The sequence below is a fragment of the Rhipicephalus sanguineus genome, chromosome 1 (genome assembly GCF_013339695.2).
Source record: "Rhipicephalus sanguineus isolate Rsan-2018 chromosome 1, BIME_Rsan_1.4, whole genome shotgun sequence".
In the NCBI taxonomy this organism is placed as follows: Eukaryota; Metazoa; Arthropoda; class Arachnida; order Ixodida; family Ixodidae; genus Rhipicephalus; species Rhipicephalus sanguineus.
The window spans coordinates 120851613-120870806 of NC_051176.1; the positions used below are offsets into that span (position 1 = coordinate 120851613).

Sequence of the window (19194 nt, forward strand, 5' to 3'; positions counted from 1 at the left end):
AAATAGCCGTGACCCCCCAAAAATGCACTTTGTAGGCTGTGACGTCAGCCTCTGTACTCCCGCGCGCAGCCCAGCTTGGCGTTTTTTCTCTCCTGTGAAAGTTGACCGCTGGTGCCGGATTGTGTGCCGGCTGTATCCTCGCTTTGTGTGCTTTGTAGGGAGGCGCATATACCTTGTGTGTACAGAAGAGGTAGATTTCCTTGCGTGCGGTTAAGGTTGTTCGAAGTTGCTCGGATATGCCAGTCTTTCAGTAGATGTCATCTTCGATGATTCGTTTCGGTGGCGAAGACTACAGTTTGAGAAAAGTTTACCCTGCAGCCTGCGTCCTCGGAATGCGCCGCTGAGTTTTTCCGCTTAGGGGTTTCGTTCCCTGGCAAATTTGCGCACGTCGTGTTGGTGTTGCCGTTGCTGTCGAACTGTTTACTTTCACAGAAGGAGACGCGCTTTTCGTAGAAACCCAAAGCCGACACGTGCGGTCCGCACAGACGGATAACTTCTCCAGCGGCAATGCACAAGGAAAGCATCTGGAATCAATAAAGGAGCTGCTACGGGGTGAAAGACGAAAAAGAAAAGACTCGAAGGAACGCGAGGGCGAAGTGCAAAGCTGTACAAATAGGGCAGGTGCGCGTGCGGGGGAGGGAGCGCTGAGGTGTTCTGGTAGGTTTGAAGAAAGGAAGAAGAGGGAAGCAATGCCAGGAAAGTTGCAGTGTAACTTTGGCAGCTGGGGGTCGCTGTGAAGGCGTGTAAATATTTTAGTATCACCCGAAAAGTTAAAGCATCAAAAAAATTTCGGGGGGGGTCAGAACCCCCTCAACCCCCCCCTAGTTACGGGCCTGGGGCTGAAGGTGAATATGCAGAAGACAAAGGTAGCATTAGGTGGTCCAGCGAGAGAATGAGAGTTCATGATAGACAGCCAGACCTTAGAATTAGTAGATTATGCATATCTAGGTCAAATGGGGAGCCTACTCATATAAAGAAAATTCACCGAAGAATAAGATTGGGCTGGTGCACATACGGTATTCTCAACTCATGACTGCCAACTTACCATTTTCACTATTAGCAGAAAGTGTAGAACCACTGTATTTTGCCAGTTCTAGCATATGGGGCAGAAATCTGGAGAATAACAACAAAACTTGAGAAGTCGGGGCCCATTGGTTGGGACCCAACTTCTCGAGTTGGGGCCCATTGGAACAAAAAAAAATTATAGGCGTAACTCTAAGAGATAGGAAGACAACAGGGTGGATCGGAGAACAAACAGGGCTAGCCGATATCCCAGTATACATTAAGAGAAAAAAATGAACCAGGCAGGTCACGTCATGATGACAGATAAATTGATCAATTAGTGATCAATTAATGATCAATGTCAATTAGTGCGTTGGAATGGATGCCAAGAGATGGAAGGCCGAGGACTGCAGAGGGATAGGTGGAGCAATGAAATGAAAAAATTTGCAGGCATAACATGGAATCGGTTCACACATTTACACGAGTAGATTGACTTGCGGACAAAACATGGAGAAAAAGAGGAAGGACTAAGATAAAAGAGCGTGTCTCTAATGAAGAAACATAGAATAAAGAAAGAAAATGAAGACAGGATACAGAAGACGTGATTGAGAAAAGAACAAGAAGTGAGAAACAGGCACGAGAGGCGACATGGCCGGGAGAGAGAAGGACAGAGGGGAGAGTGCTTGGAATGAGAAGAGGCGTGGGCGAGCGGTTGCAGCAGCACGGCGTTCTACCGAAAACTGCCTGCAGAGCTTCTGGCAAGGACGTGCCCAGCCTTCGCAGTAACGCCCTGTGAGCTGTGGGGCACGACCAGGAGGCAAGCTCGGCCCAGTGGCGTCATTCTCGTGAAGACGCACCAGATGTCCTGCAGCTACACTCCGTAGGCTACACACCAGAAGGACGAGCAGTACAGCCGCTGCGGGGACCCGACACTGTGGTGACCTGACACTGCAGGGACCTGACGGTGCAGTTGACAACCATGCACCAGAGACACGACGAGCATACGACTTGACACTGGAGCCATCGTCACGTCAAGGCTATGTACCTGGGATGTACTGTAAATATGACTTTCTAGGTTGTGTATATAGCGTGTGAGGGAGGGTTATAGTATATTTTGAGTGTTTTCGTTATTTCTTTTTTACATAGTTCAGTTTTTCCTCTAAAGGATTTTTCATTCTCAGTGTTCCTGTTTCGTTGTCCATCTGTAGAGACCATGACAGGTGGGTTGGAGATCATTGAGAGAGGCCTTTGTCCTGCAGTGGACATAGGATAGGCTGATGATGATATGTTGGTTCCTTTCTGTAAAACTGACCGTGTCCAACTGCGTTGCATGTCAGCTTAGGAAAGCACTTGGCTGTAGTTCCTGCGTATTACACTAACATATTTTACTGCAGCATTGCAGCTACAGTAAAATATGTAAGTTCAAAATCCCATTTCACTGGTAATACATCATGCAGTTTGTGCATGCGAGCTTCTTTTTTTTTTTTTTCTGAATCAAAAGGCACATTTTCTGAATCAAAAGTTGCACACATTATTGATCATGGGGACAGAGCAGCCCCTCTTGATAATTATGACTGCTACGTGTTGTGTTTAGTATTCAGTGACAGCACAGATTATGTTATAAACAGTAGAATGTCATATTTTCTGTCCTAGTGAAAATTAGCCACCGACAACTGATTTGTGTTCCAGTATAGTACATCAGTAGGTTCAAACCGGGTTTCCAAGGTGCAGTCATGTATAACTCAGCTTCTTCAATTTATCTGCAGTTAGAGCACCATGTCATAGAGAACAGCACTCCCATTGTCACTATGGCATCATGCAGACATGAGTTCAAGATTTCTGGGGAGGGTATTGCAATGAAAGCGTTTCCATTCTAGTTTCAGTTCAGTTTCGTAATAAAGGTTCTGTTCCATTTTTGCTCCAGAACAAGAATTAATGGTCTGTGACTTTTTTTTTTTTTTTTTTTGATGGAAAGAAATTTCACAGGGGAAGTACTAACAAAACATAGCATAATATAGTATTTATTTGAGTGAAAAAGTACATGATTAAGTTCAGCAAGTTCACGTTTATTGCAACATCTAAGGCTGGAAAAACCTGGGTAAAGGCACCGAGCATGGCCTCGGACGAAGCGCTTCGCCATGTCTACTCGATGGAATTCGAAACCTCTGTTTTGATGAAATGAATTTCAGCACTGAGAATGCTCGCTCCATTCTGACCAGTGTAGCTTGTACACCAAAAGGTACTTGTGCTAAAGTATATTGTCCAGGTTGCTGTTCCTTCTACACATGAGCTTTTGCTCTGGGCTTCGATGTGATGACTAGAAAAATATCTGCTAGTGCACTGAGCAGCACCGGTAATGATGCCGTTGAACCAGCTCACTCTATCCCTGCCAGAGAGATGAGCAAATGCTGACATTGCCTGATGTTGGTATTGTTTTGGATTGCCGAGTCTGACCTTGAACTGGAAACAAAAATATTTTGGTTTCACTCCCAAACAAAATAATATTTAGATTGTTTTCGTTCTGGTCAAAAATGTTTGTTTTCCTTTTTTTTTTTATTCTTTACTGGCATTCTGATTCCAGGTGCTTTTGTAGTCACTGCTTTCTAAATACAGAATGTGTAGATATTGGAGTGACCAGTTGGGCTTGTTGGTTGAACATAGTGAAGGGCAACAACATGGAAACTGACGGGGATGAAGAGAGGCACACAAAGTATCCTAACGAAGCACTGTTGAGATTTGGTTCAAGACGTACAGCTAAATCGAAGGTTCTCCCATATAGTACAGTGATTGTCACAGCATGCTCCATTGTTTAGAGCTGGCTAAGAAAGTAGCGAACTTGAGGTGCCCTTCATATATACCGATTCCCACTGCATACAGCACTGTTGAGGACTACGCAGAAATTGAACTCCATGTACGCTGAACATCATCTAGTTATGCGTATATAACCATATTGCGTTTTGAGTACTTGTCGGAGAGGCTTACTGAGGCGTTTGCGAAAACAAGTGCTTGATATGCATGCTGACGTGTGGACAATTTTTTCAAACTAATAGGTGCACCATTCTTTCTTAGCAAGGCTTATACTGGCTTTGTGTAAACTTTGGATGCTGGATTTGACCCCCGTCTTGTTTGCCACATGTCTTGGGTTCATTGTGTCATTGTATTGTATGCAGCTGACTGTGGAGGAGTATGTGGCGGCCATGCAAGTGCTTGTGCACGATGTGCGCTTCACCCTCTACAATGTGTGCTACAAGCGTCTCTTGCTGGTCTGGGTGCTTCTGGGTTTCTTCATTCTCCTCTGCCTGCTCTTCTCTGGTGTTCGAGGCCTCGCCCTCTTTGGCGGTGGCGTTGTCTGGCTTGTGGTCAACGCCTTGGGCATCTTCGTCTGTATGTGGCTTAAGTTTAAGGCAAGCACACTTTGCTTACTTTCAAGATATAAAGAAAAAAAATTGCTGCTTGTAACACGTAAGTTCACATTTAAGAAAAGAAACATGAGTTGTTGAAGCATCTCCTGTTTTTTATGGCCAAACATGGTGAAAATGTATAGACTTAAGGTTAACAGCGCGAAAATAAGACACGGCGGACAGGAAAAAGACGAGACAAGCGCTGACTTGGAAGCGCTGAAGTTGGAAGTCAGCGCTTGTCTCGTCTTTTTCCTGTCCGCCATGTCTTATTTTCGCGCTGTTAACCTTAAGTATGCACAACCAACTAGCCCAGTCAGCCACTTTATTATGTATAGACTTGTTTAAGTTGTTCATGCTGACTTCAAATATGCAGTCACTTTTTAGGTTGATGAATTCAGGAAGTAGACAAAGCTGCTACTCTATTGTTTCTGGGAAAAACCTGCTCAACAGAAAGCAGTTATTGGATAGCTGAATACTAGAATATGTAATAAGTGCAGTGCTGCAAGCAGTTTTCAAATCAATTCATAATTAGTCATTCTGCACATGATCAAAGGTCACTGTTCACACCATGTCTGCCAGAAAGAAAGAACAATATCAAATTCTGAAAAAATATATGTGCAGAAAATTAAAATTCCGCACCCACCACTACCTTGTATGCAAATAGGGCTTTATGTTATAAAAAGAATTATAGCTCTAGCTGTTCCTGATCAAAACACATCACTCCGGCAAACTAAAAAAAAATGTGAGAAAAAAATGTTTTGACAAAACTGATAAGAACAAACAAGACCTTCAGCTCAGATTTAGTTCAAACATCTCATAAAACTACACTATAGCTGACCTACTGATCGTGTAAGCATGAAATCGAGCATACATGTGTAAGAATTGCCGCAATTTTCAAAAATGCAATTTAAAAAGATATAGCATTTCTGGGCATGATTTTTTGGGCTCTACAACCCGTGTAGTAAGCTTTCAGTAACTGCTTGAATTTTTGTGGGTCAAGATCATTAACTATTGATTCTGACAGAATTGCAGCTTTGTACTGATAGCAAAAAACCATCTATTAAATGTTGGCGTAGCACCTTGTAAGCACTGTATACTAGGGCTCTTATACATTCGGTGGGAAGTCAGTGCTTCTGTTGTATCTATGCCAGTCCTCTTCCTCAAACATTTTTCCACTCTAGTAAACCTCCTTGGTATGCTCCTGTTTGTTGAATTTTCTTGGCTCTTATGTGCCGAAACGCCATTCCCATTTAATACTCATAGGATCACATGCATTAGCTTCCCGTTTCTAAGGTTTTTGTTGCCTGTCGTTACATATAAAAACTGTGACAGTACCTACTTGAACTGGTACAGCACATCAGTTTGGGCCCCGGGGCCCTTTGACTTGCTCAGTCAAAGGGCCAAACTTCAAGATGGCAGCAGAACAGTCATGACAAAAAAAAAGAAATGGCACAGCCTTTCTTTGACTTAAAAGCTTTATCAAGATGCATTTGCAGTGTGTGTGTATGTGTGCGTGCGTGCGCGCGCGTGTGTGTGTGTGTGTGTGTGTGTGTGTGTGTGTGTGTGTGTGTGTGTGTGTGTGTGTGTGTGTGTGTGTGTGTGTGTGTGTGTGTTTCCCGCCTTGCTGTCATGTTATGTGGTTGAGGGTTCTCAAGCCATTTACTTGTAGCTTGTTCCTCGCACTCATTCCTGTTGAATGGGAAATAAAACTTCCAATTTGATTCAGTCATGTGTCAGCCTGCTGCTAAAGCAACCTTTACTGCTTTTCTTGTTTGCGTCTATTTTGCCTGCTGCTGCAACAACTGGAAGCAGGAAGGGAAGGGAAGAGAGAGGAAGTTGAGGCAGCTCTGGCACAGGCTCTCATCTTCACACTGCAGCCACTGGTGGATGAGCTAGTCAAGTTTACTGATTAGGTTGTGGTTGCCACCTTCAGTAATATAGGGCATCATATTTCTAAGTGCCGGCGCACAGGGAACACACTTTCAGTGTTGGAGTTTATGAAATGTTTACAGTGGAATTTGCTGTAATTACAGTGCCTTTTGCTGTTTTCAGTTGCTGCACATGCTCGAGCGGTGTATTGCCAGCATCAACAGCCTCTTCTTTCGGCACAAGATATTGCTTGGCCTTGATGATCGCGGCAAGATTTCATGTCACAAAGTCCATGTATCCTTTTCCTGACCTCACATGCTTGTCATTATTTGTTGCCTTGGTGTGTAGCCAGTGCATAAGTGATAAGCCTGTCGGAAAACAGCGCAGCATAAATTGAAATACGGGTTAGACATTGACATATCGTAAATAGCACTAACCCTGTTCTCAATATCTCCATTGGAGAGGGTGATGGTTAAGTGAAGGAGCTGCCAGACAGTGACGGTTGTAAAGAAACTGTAGTAGTAATCTTGCAGCTATCGGAGCACAATTGCTTTTTGTTTAACCCTTTGAGGGTGGAATTTTTTCACAAAATGCACTCTAAAAATGTGTCATTTTTTGTATTACTTAAATTCTTCAGATGATTCTATTTAACAAAAAAAATTGTCTAAGATTTTTTTGTGTGACTGTAAAGTGACAAAAAAATAATTTTTGTTGTTACATACACTTGGTTTATTCGTGCGTAGCATCAAGCAAAATCCTAAAAGAAAACACTTATACGATTTTTTATAAATAAAAATTATGCGTTGTATTAAACATAGCTCACAGATTTACAAAAATACACTTGGGGAGTAGTCCACATCGGAAGAATCGCCGCTCGACTCACTAGCAGCAGAGCAACCGGCGCGCACTTCCATAGCATAAGCGAACTGCGTGAGTAGGGTTGCCACCTGCCCGGTTTTGGACCGGCCGGGCCGGTTTTTTTAGACAAGGGGCCGGTCGCCGGTTTGCACCTAAGACCGGCCATCATTGGCCGGTTTTTTGCTCATCTTATCCCGAGTATTTTTTTTTTTTTTTTACTCTTCTCCGTGTTGACCGCACGTGTTGACTGAGGAATTCAACCTGCGCGGTCGGGGACTGACCGGCGGTCAGTCCCCGACCGCGTAGTTTAACAACTACGACGGTAAATATTTATCGTCAATCACCAAAACTCTTACGCTATTAGTCAACCACTTTCTGGGATCCCTTCAAGTCTAGCGATCGTTGGAATAGAGCATATTATTGCGCGTGTATGGTACAAGAATATCCAACATTTTTGTGGCATAGGCACATTTTTAACGTTCCTTAACTATAATGCCACTGGCCTGTTGGATTCAGACGCAAAGAAGAGCTTTTTTTATGGACGAAGCATTGTGGTTATTTTTCAGTGCAGCACATTCAGACTAATAAGCGAAGCGTCATTCCAATCACGGGTACTTTTATGTCAGCAATTAGGCTAGTTGCATGGTTAGCTGAGTGTGCTGCTTTTGTTTGTGCATTAGGTTTATTTGGCTCAATGAAAGCAGTGTTACATTAAATGGCAATGCATGCCGAAGAATTCACATAGCGTCTATTGTTCAACATTATTTTAATCTCCTGTTAACTCCCCCCCCGAAGGGCCGGTTTTTTTTTCGGTAAAAGGTGGCAACCCTATGCGTGAGTGAGCGCATAGAAGAAAACTGTATGGTTGTGTGCCCATCCGAAACGCAAAACGAGTGAAAAAGGTGTGATAATCCTTCGCCTTATCGCCAGCGAGATGGAGTTAGTTTTTCCAAGTCCCCAAAACAGGAAACGCAACCACGGTGGCATTGTTTGTGTAATTTAGCACCGCATGGAAACGGGTGTATTTGCGCTCCAGAGAACAATAAATGAGAGATTAACAAGCGGTCACCCTTTGAGAGATTAGAAACCAGACAGCCATTCGCTTTGCAGGCTCGAGGAGTGATAACTATCCGAAGGACAAAACCGGAACCAGCCACACCACAACGCGTGCACGCGCTCGGATGCACAAGGGAAAGCCGGTGCGCCACTTCGGAAAGAAAAATAACAGAGAGACATCAGCGCATGAAAAAAATTCCACGTATTCCGGAAGTGTGGCAGCACATGCCAAGCAAGAGAAATGATCGAAAAAAGAGCGCAAAACCAGCCGAACCGCATGTGCACACTCGGATGAGCAAGCGAAAGCAGGCTCACCGCTTTGGAAAGAAAAAAAACAACGAAGAGACATCAGTGCATGAAAAAAAGTTCCACGCATTTCCGAAGTGTGGCAGCACATTCCAAGCAAGAGAAACGATCGAAAAAGGCGTGCGTTTTAAACATACAGGCATGTCGTACATGGACGGCGAGAACCCTTTGGTGCCTGTTAGGTGATGCCGTACATGCACGGCAAAAACTTTCCAAGGGTTAAGTTTGTGGGGGTCCTCGCCGCCTGACCAAACGGTGGGATGCTGCGCTGCCTCACTACTCAAAAAAACATTAGTAACTAGAAGCGTAAAACGGCTACGCTCATAAGACAAACATAGTCCTCCCGGCCACCACACTCGCCGTTCACAGATTACGCGTATACTTTGCCACGCTGGTAGTCTAACGCACGCGCGCACACACCCCGCCAGTCTGTCACCAACTCTCCGCTCATGGTGTCAGCTGGCACTTTTGTAGGGCGTCTGTGGGACGCGAGCACCCCTACTGCGCAGCACGTGTAGTTATCAGATAAGGTGGCGATGCGCGCGATTCCCCCAAGTTGCAGGGGATAGAGCTTTGGAAATTGTTCTTTCGTCGCGTGTAGTGATACTAATGAAGGAGGTCAAAATACAGAATGACCAGGTTGCATGCAAGCAGATGTGCATGTGTGCAGCAACACTGACCAAATTTTCTGGCCACTTGTGCAGTTATGTTTTGATAAACTCAATATGTAGGGCTCCATTTTCAAAATTTTTGGATGTCCCCACCAATACGGAATTATCTGCAATTTTATTGTGCAAATTATCAAGTGCAGTATTTAAAGGGACTTTTTGTTTGTTTGTTTGTTGTTTGTTCGTTCGTTTGTATGAATGTAATTTTATTCTGGTAACTTTCTTGTTGTTTCAAGTTTGAATTTAGTTTTCACTGCATTATGCTGTAAACGATGCTGTAAACCCTTGTTAACTCGAACTCCGACATCTGGAAATATTGGTCAAGTTGGTATTTTTCTGGTGCAGTGTGAAGTCCACGCATTTCTCGCCCCTTATCGGGAAAAGTTTTTGCACCAGACACCAGATATCTCAAAATCTTGGCTGTGAAAATGCCAGGGAAAAGTTCCTACTCAAAAGTTTCCACACTAGCTTGAGTTTCCATCACAGCAGCGATATCACCACAAAGAAAAAAAAGAATTCTGCCACTAGGACAACTTTGATTGATTGCATCAATAAAGAACTTTAGTTTGCCTGCAAACTTCTGAACATTAGCAGAATTATTGGGTCACCCTGGGGGTGCAAATGTGAGTGGCCAACGTGATGACGCCAACTGTTGACGCAGAGCTCTACCAGACAAACAGGGCAATTACTGCTGTATTAGATCACATGCTACTTCACTGCTTGTGTATATTTTCGGCATTGTGAACATGCTGTTTATTAAAATCTCTTTTTGGCAAGAAAGCACAGCAAATACAAAAAAGTTTGTATGATTGTGGTTAGAGATGGGTCGCAAAACGCCGCTACCAGCATGTGATACCTTGATATTCCGCGACACCCTTGCATCTACCGCGCAATATAAAACTCTCTACTACTGAACCTCACCACATCCCTTGTGGTTGTGCCTGGTTGTGCCTAGTTGGATCGCACACGTAGATGGGTCACAGAATCTTTTGCAAAGGTAACCCTTGGCTAACCGTGTCGCTGCACTTTGTGCTGTGCCAACCAAGGTCACGATGGAGAGAACAGCCAGTGCTGAACTGCTACTATTTTGCCCCATGAAGCAGGGTGGGAAATGACTAGGCTTGTGCGAATATTTGAGCAGTTCGAATATTCGAAAGAATATTACAGTATTTGAATTTGCTTCGAAATTAATTTAAAATATTGTAAATTTCGAAGTATTCAAAATGAACGAATAAACATATACAAACCACATGTAACCCCCTTTAAAGGTGGTTTCACTGCAGTGGAGGGGTGCTATACGGTGAATACACCTATCCAGGAGAAATCTGCAGTTCCACGAAGCCCCACTTCAAGGTCAAGTGAAAAAGTTACCCTGACATCGATTCATCATATTTTAAGTTTAAAAGCATGTTATACCAGCTTATATGCACTAAGTATAGTAAATTTTAAAACGTAACGTATTTTACAGGTTATCACTTACATTCTACCAAAAGTCAAATCCTGTTACTATTCAAAGTTGCTTCCACTCCCCTTTGAACCAAAAATAAGGACATTTGCACATGCCTTGTTTCAATTTTAAAGAGTATTATGCAGGTTAGTTGGGTCATGACAAATATGCTCATTTTTCTTTATAATATGTGACATACACTATTTGAATTCGATTCGAAGTTATTCGACTAAATCACTATTCGCTTTAAATTTGCTTCGAACCTAAAATTTACTATTTGCCCAAGCTTAGAAATGACACGTGACTTCCACCAAGCTTGCCTCTTCACGTTTCATACTATCACACGAGGGTTGCCTATGCAACTGGGCACCCAGTGACAGTGAGCAAGGCACCAAACTCTGCTTGCTAGCCAGTCCAGATGCCGCACTCCTGCTTATTCTGATCCCCTTCTGTTAATCACTGCTTGTGCACTTTTGCTTGGCTAATTCAGCTCGCAGGTGCATGGTGACTCACTGTGGCCGCAACGCATGCATACAAGTGGATGGCTGCAAGCGAGCACTTTTTGTATGGCAGAGGTCCCAGGTTGACATGCAGTGTCTTCAGTGCATCTGAACTGTAGGCCAGCATATGTCCAGCTGGCCACACTTACATGCAGTGCAGTAGATGCAGTTTGGTCTAATATGCCGGCAGCATCAAAATGTGCCATATGTGCAGTTTCAGCGAGATTGTAGCTTGATAAAGACTCTCACTGTGTGCTTGTGTGACAGTGACGAATTTACAGCACGTTACTTGTGGGTGTCTGCAATAGGTCTGACAGTCGCACGCTTAAACTATTCATTTTTGGATTTCTAAATGAAATTGTCCAGAATGCATTACACTGCAAAAGTAATCACTCTCAACTTTTTGGAAGCCAGTCATCTGATTATTAACTTACATGACTGGCTCATCCTGCATTAAGATCGATTGTCTGACGGTACCAAAAATTCTGTCTTGGCAAAGCACCAATGATATGCCCTTCGACGGTGACATGTCCAAGGCTAATGCACATGAAAGTGATTGACCAAAGATATTACTGGCATCATTTTGGAAAGGCTCCATGTGGTTATGCATGGCCTGCAGGCAATTTTTTAGATCTCTCTTACCTTGAGAAACTCCGCTTTCTCCAAAATTTCTTTAGTTCAGTACAGCTCTGGTTTACTTTCTTTTAACACATTAAGGAAACATTGCCTCTTGGTAGACAAGGCTCTTGTGAATTTGTGAGAGAAATATTATTGCACTACATGTTGCAGGTAATTTACAGTCTCACGCCAAAAACAGCAAAACATCATTTGCTTTCTCCTTTGCAATGTCATCACCATCTATACAGCAAGTGGGCGCAACAAGTACTAGCAAGTAGGGGTGTGCGAATATTCGAAATTTCGAACATTTTTCGAATAGTGTTTGCTATTCGATTCTATTCGCACTGGAATTTTACTATTTGAACTATTCAAACTTCCCAAGACAAATACAGTCGTCCGATTAAAAGTGACCCCTTCAGATTTTCAATGTGCTTCACCTCATTACACTCTCGTATTGCGGCAAAGCTGCCTTTCAAGCTCCGTTACGGTCGAACTTAGCCAAGACACAGTCAACGTCCGATTGAAAGTGGTCCCTAGATTTTCAATATGCTCACCTCGTCACACCCCCGTATTGCGGCAAAGCTGCCTTTCAAGCTCCGTTACGGTCGAACTTTGCCAAGAGACGGTCAACGTCCGATTGGAAAGTGGTCCCTAGATTTTTCAATATGCTTCACCTCATCACACCCTGGTATTGCGGCAAAGCTGCCTTTCAAGCTCCGTTACGGTCGAACTTAGCCAAGACACAGTCAATGTCCGATTGGAAGTGGTCCCTTGATTTTCAATATGCTTTACCTTATCACACCCCGGTATTGCGGCAAAGCTGCCTTTCAAGCTCCGCTACGGTCGCAAATGTACTAGCTCGAAAAAACGCTGGTTCCAATATGGAGACCAAAGATGTGCCAGAGGTGGGGGCTCACTTAATGCTGTTTTGGGCCTGAAATTTTAGGCAGGAAGTCCGAAAAACCGGAAGCCGAAGCTTTTTAGCATCCAAAATTTCAGATGTTCTTATATATCGACGTCTACGAGGCAGATTTGGAACTCCAGGCTTGAAGGGAGCACACCCTTGTTCGCCACATCAGTTGGGCTTCCACCGAAGTTGAAAGAGGAGGAAAGGCTGAGGAAATGGCATCTTTGCCTATCACGTGTAAAGTGTTGTCGGCAACACTTTGATTGCACCAAGTCATGTACATAAATACAATTCAGCCTCTACATTGCCTCATTTTTGATAAGGCAACTATGAAACACCACCCCGCCAGCGCTTCATCAACCTAGTGAAAAGAAACACTTTCATGTTGCTGTCTTATAAGAATATGCTTAGGAATCCTCTCTAACCTTTTTTTTTCTCCAATTTCACTTTGAAGTATTTGAGAAATATTAGAAAAATATTTTATTCGATTCGCACTCGCACTTCAATATTCGAATTCGCTTCGCACCCAAAATTTTGCTATTCACACAGCTCTACTTAAAGGGGCCCTGCAACACTTTTTGAGCAGGGTCAAAAAGCGCTGCTAATCGGTAGTCGAGGCTCCCGAGAACACGCGAGCCAAATATTATAGCGAAGCGAGCGGCCTGGAATTTACAATAAATTCTCAGTCAGCTGAAAATCACTCCCTCTTCTCTCGACAAATGATGTATTAGTCCGCAATATATGACGCGATTGTCGGCAGTTCCACCATTGGCTGATGTTATAACCACGATAACACCTTCATTATTACCTTAGTTGTTAATTTTGAGTTCAATAAGTAGATAATATGTATGTTTATATTGTGTTATGCCGTTAAAACACCGAACAAACATTAATATTAGCACTTCTGGTCTCACCGACAGCTCGTCTGCTCGCAGTTGCGTGGTTGCGTTTTCTTCACCATGTGCAGTGCCGAAATCGTGAATATTTCTGTGCTTTTGACCATCGCCGGTTGCCGTTGAGAGTGGCAGCCGTTCGAGTGTTGCCTCGTCAGCTGGAAACTGCATCGTCGGCACGTTCTCACGACCGACCGAGACAGCGGCGCAGCATTTCTCCGATAACAATGCTGGCGCCGGCTAGCTTAGGATACCTGTGTTCGCTGTATGGCGAGAGTCCCGTTCGCTGTCTGTTCAGTATGTCATCGAGCCGTACCTCGGCGTATCCTCCCCGTAGTCTCAGGTTCCCGAGAAACCGCGACACAGCAACCAAGCAGACTCGCATTTTCACGGTAGCTGCAGACAGCCGGGGGATGGGTCCGCGCCGGCCCGATGCCCCACGACCCTTTCTTCTAGTCTTTAGTTCTTTGTTGCCAGCCCGCACTCGCTGTGCGCCCGCATTCGAAGAGCAAACAGCATCGAAGTACCGCCACTGGGAGAAGGGTGCACGCAGCTTTGCCGTGTTGAATACGATTCAAGCGTGAGCAGTGCGACGAGGCGGTGTATCGGAGTGTGGGTCGAAACCCATCTCAGCTGTCATTCGTTCCAAACGCGCACGCAAGTTTGCGTCCATGGTTGGCAGAGCAATGAAAACACTACGGCAGTTCGAGGTGCACACCCAACATTACCAAACCGACTCGCAGTTTTCAAGCACGCGCGATACACGGTGCCATGGGCTCCGCCGCTCGACGACGACCGCGCGAGCCGACCAGAAGTGGCGCCACAGACCACGTGGTTGCGCCGAGACGCCAGAGAGAAAAAAATGAAGAAACCTCCGCCCGCCCTCCCTCCCTTCACGCCGCGCGCAGCTTTCCGCGCGCTCGCTGCGTTGAGTTGAGGGAGAAAGCTGCGGAACGTGATCTCTATAATTTGGTAACACCACTTAGACTTGACGGATTCGAAAAATTTTTGCGGCATATGACTCATGAAGAGTCATACGTCAATAATGAGACTATCCCAATATAACTAAGAAAGGTGTTACAGGGCCCCTTTAAAAGGTGTTTCGGCGCCCATTTAATGGGGTCTCACTGTAGCATTATTTGAGTGCTTTTTGTCTACAACAGAACATAGTAAATTGTCTGCTGCATGGTGTGCAATAATATTCGGCTTGCATGTTCACAGGAGCCTCACCTGCGGATTGGCAACCTATTTTTAATGTGTTCAAAAAGTGTTTCAGGCCCCTTAAACAATAAACTACAACATTTAGCTCTGTTTCCAGGCTGAAGTTCTTGTGACAAGGCTGTATGTAAACTGTGAAATTGTGGGGGAACAATGGTCGTTAAGGTTAATCTGATTTTGCAGTAAAGTGTCAAGTTGATATTCTTAGGACCTTCGCACCAAAAGAATAGATCTTTGACACACAGATCACGGATTTATATTCACTCTAACTTTATTTAAAGTTCTGGCTTAGGTAATTGAAAGATTTGTCAAAACACTATTGTGTAATGCTCTTCTTTCTTCCTTGACACAGTCTCAGCTCATATTTGTCTATTTTGATGTTAGCCAGTGCATTGTAAGTACACCTTTAAATGTTTTTGTGTATGTAATCCTTTCTTGGCATGCACAAAAACTATCATAATTTATACATTTGGGGGTGTCATCTACAGAGGTATCTATACGAGATGCTGGAAAACCAAGACCGTCAAGATGCCCTTGATGCAAGAGCCACAGGGGATGCCACCAACTCGGTATAACTATGCTTTCTTTTTCTGTCGTGTTTGGGTTTAGTGGTTTAAAAACATGGGGTCAGGCTGTGTTTATTAATATATTTATTTTTTTATTGACACTTTTCAGTCCAGAAATGGTGCAGCACTATATCCAGTTGATCGGACGCGAATGGACATTGACATGTCAGACATCATCATTACAGGAAGCAGCTCTACAACTCGTATCTCGCAGAGAGAGGCAAGTATCTATCCCTTGACTTTTAGGAAGCATTGTTGAGGTCAATGCTGGCAGCATCAGCGCTAAACTTCAGGGATTACTGTTAATCAAATATAGATGCCACTTTGCTATGTTGATAGTTGTTGCACACTTTAAAAAGCCCCTCACTAGATTTGGACATCATAAAGAGGCAAGTATGGTGTCTAGATCATCTGGTGGTAGTCATCTCCCAAGGTTAGTATCAAGCAGCTAGAGTAAAGAATGCGCATACCTTGAAACAAATCTGCGCGTGGAACTGTTTGGTTGGATGCGGCACAAGTAGGTTGCATAGGCACGTGAAGAGTTGAAAAGATTAGTGGTATTTATGGGGGCCGTTTTTTTTTAGTGATCTTTTCCGTGTTGTGCAGCTTCGTGTGCATCTTGTGAAATATGTTTTTTGTGTGAGTAAATGCTAAGTTGAAGTTTAGCGCTGCATCCTGTCTGTCGTCTTCACCTTGTCCGTTGTTTTTAATTTTTTTTGTGCTAATTAATTATGTCTGTAGCCAATTATCTGGATTTACTATTGTTACTAGCCTTGTTCATGATGCATCGACAAACTTTTGCTGTTGTTCCCCAAGTCACGTCTAGATAAAAGAGCAAAAGTAAATTAACAGTACAGTAAGGTATCAGTAACAGTAAGGTATTTTACAATGTACTGTTCGGAAAGGTGGACAGGATATGATCTGGTCACAGTACATGTGGCACTCAAAGAGAAATTTGAGATAATGAAACTAAAATTCATTTTTAAAAATACCTTTGATTACCTGCATGCCAAAACAGAAATGTCAAGGCCAGAAAGACAGGCAGAAAGCCTCAGTACTTTTGGTCAGCAGCACTTTTTGGTTGGTCTTTTGGTTGAAACAAGTAGTGCAAAATTCGGATGGTGTATGGGAAAAGGGGCATAAGAGCTTTTTCCCGAGTCTGAATACCCCAAATGAAGCTCACAAGAAGTGAAAGCCGGGAATGTTGATTTGGCAATTTATTGTAGAAACGGCATAAAATCAGGTTGAGACACGAAGGGAGGGACACAGCACTAGCTCTGCCAAACCAACTTTCCCGGGTACACAAGCAGTGCAAACGACGAGGGCAAAAGAAACACGTATGGCAAGACTGATGTTTCTTTTGTGCTCATTGTTTGCGCTGTTTATGTACCCTGCAAAGATGAACCAACTCGCCCAAATCAAGGTATTGTTGCAGCTTTCCTAGCTTGCAGTTTCTGTGAACCGCATTCGTCTTGTGCCATCGTTTTGTGCTGTTTAAATTGTTGACCTTGAGGCAATCAGGTAGCCTTAATTTGAGTTCTCATTCTTGATTGTCTGCCTATTTTGAGCAGTGACCACTTCAGTGACAAGTGTGGGACTGCTGTAGTGTCACTAAAGGAGCTTCTGAAAACATGCCATTGTGCAAATTTTCCTTTGTGCAGAAGTACGCCGAGAAGCTTCTCCTCCGTTACAGCCAACGTTGGGTGAAAGAGTTTGTTCGGAAACGATTAGACCTCAACATGCCTGTGCATCCTGATGGTTTTGAGGATGGCCCCTGCCCTCCAGCTCCACCTCGCCATTGTGCCCTGGCACGCTGTCCCTGTCAGTTCATTGAAGAGCACCTACGTTTTAAGCCCCTCACTAAGTGCAGCCTCTCAGAACTCTGTTTTTAACCTGCTTTTCTGTGCTTTTCTTGAATGCCAGCAGCGTCATCAAGGTCTTGTCTTATACGCCATCACTCAAGCATGGCATGGTCATTGAACAAAGGGATCTGTAATGTATTGCTGAACAGCGTGTTCAGGCCGGTTGTGAAGGTGAAATTGTGGACAGGCATACACAAAGTGTATCAGAAAGATTAACATTTTGATGGCAGCTGCTCTCAATTCGTTACGGTTGTGACTGCCTTGGCATGGGCTTTTCGAGAGAAACAGTGGGTTTGCTAGAAAAAGAAGGCAAATTTTTGAAAAATGCCAGGCAGCTGTTTAATTTTCGCACATCCTAAACTTGCTACATTGTACTTAATTCTTATGGTTTGATTTGGTGTGACCAGTCAAGTCGGGGCAGACTAGCAGGTAGTTTGTGGCAGAAGTAAGAATTAAGAATGCATAGGATATAATATAAGCTCGAAGAATGTCGTCATTCACAGAAAGTCGTACATGTGATCTGCCCAACCTGAGTGAGTTGTTGGCACTTTATCGCATTTATAAAGTTTCAAAGGTGGCCCACTAAGGGTTTCACACTACATTTTTCATATGCATTTTTTACCCTAATGTATGGACGTTATTATAGTACAATTCTTGTCTAATGTGACATATCCAGTTTGTTTATTCAAGGTGGCAGCTTTGTTGGAAAGTCCAACTTTTGTTTATTTTGAGAGTCGTTTTAAATTGGTATTGTATATTGCTTGCACAGTTAAGTGGTTTTTGCCATTTGCTGTGAGCATGGCTATTAAAAAATTGGCCAAACATTGACAGCAACTGCTGCAGTATTTCTTATAAAGTGCCATGATGAGGTTACTTGCATGTTGGGCTGTAATATGACTTTAGAGTTTGTCAGTATGCTTACCAGTTCATGATGAGCCAATTTTGTCATTGGTTATTAGCCTTTTTTTTTTTCTTTTGACCATGACAGGCGCTCTTTATGTATCCTGTGGTGCCATCGGCATGATTTAAATGAGATCGGCATGTCAAGCATAGCGTCTCTTGATTTAGTTGTAAATTGTATTACAAGTTAACTGTTTTACTGCCATATTTGGCATGAAATCAAACTGTTACAGCGCCTCTCTCCAAATTTGGGCATTGTGAACAAACAAGCCTGGTACATAGGTTGCGCAGTGGTGGGATCGCGTATGCAAAATATGAAATGGCTGTGTGGCACAAAAACAGTTTAAATTTCAAACAGAAGGCTGTGGTTCTTATTCTTGAATCATTATTGAACGGTTCTTTTTCTTGAACTGTGCTTCAAGCGGTCACATGCATAAATTGCTGTGTGCAAGACTTAAGCCCCGTTCAGACTGAAAAGTTTCTGGTTCGTGACAAGATCGGCGACACATCACGTGAAAGAAAGAAGCCATCATCACACCGGTTGGCGTGAGGCCAATTTTCATAATTGGGAAAAAAGCATCACTCTTCAAAAGCCTTCACTTCCTTTCTCTTGGAATGCCGTGTTCCAATTGCCTTGCAACAAGCTATGTTTTAAATGCAAAGCATTTCTTAGTGAACCAAAGCCACTTTGACCGTTTCTTTCTTTCTTTCTTTCTTCCTTTCTTTCTTTCTTTCTTTCTTTCTTTCTTTCTATCTACATCTATCTATCTATCTATCTATCTATCTATCTATCTATCTATCTATCTATCTATCTATCTATCTATCTATTTATGTAGCCACCTACGTCTTGGCACTCTCGTGGTTACCTTCTTAGCTTGGTGCATACCAAAATTGGCATAGGCAGACGTACATGTATCAAGAACATGATTTGCAGGTCATGACATGATTAGCATGATTTCCGGGACGTGTACGTCATGAAATCCTTTCCACTAATCACGTGTGGCACATACCAGAAAACCACGGCCCGTGGAATGCGGGTATGTGCCACACGTGATTAGTGGAAAGGATTTCATGACGTACACGTCCCGGAAATCATGCTAATCATGTCATGACATGCACCACA

The 19194-nt window shown here is 43.5% G+C and overlaps 1 protein-coding gene across 1 annotated transcript in view; it reads left to right on the forward strand.

Moving 5' to 3' along the window:
* LOC119397027 (transmembrane protein 268) overlaps nt 1–19194 on the forward strand; it is a 56639-nt gene that overhangs the window by 21636 nt on the left and 15809 nt on the right. Inside the window, exons 6-11 of the mRNA XM_037664457.2 lie at nt 4173–4406; nt 6456–6566; nt 15102–15137; nt 15232–15312; nt 15419–15529; nt 16971–19121. Coding sequence (XP_037520385.1) covers nt 4173–4406; nt 6456–6566; nt 15102–15137; nt 15232–15312; nt 15419–15529; nt 16971–17201 — 804 coding nt within the window. The 3' untranslated portion in view covers nt 17202–19121. The remainder of the gene's footprint in view (nt 1–4172; nt 4407–6455; nt 6567–15101; nt 15138–15231; nt 15313–15418; nt 15530–16970; nt 19122–19194) is intronic.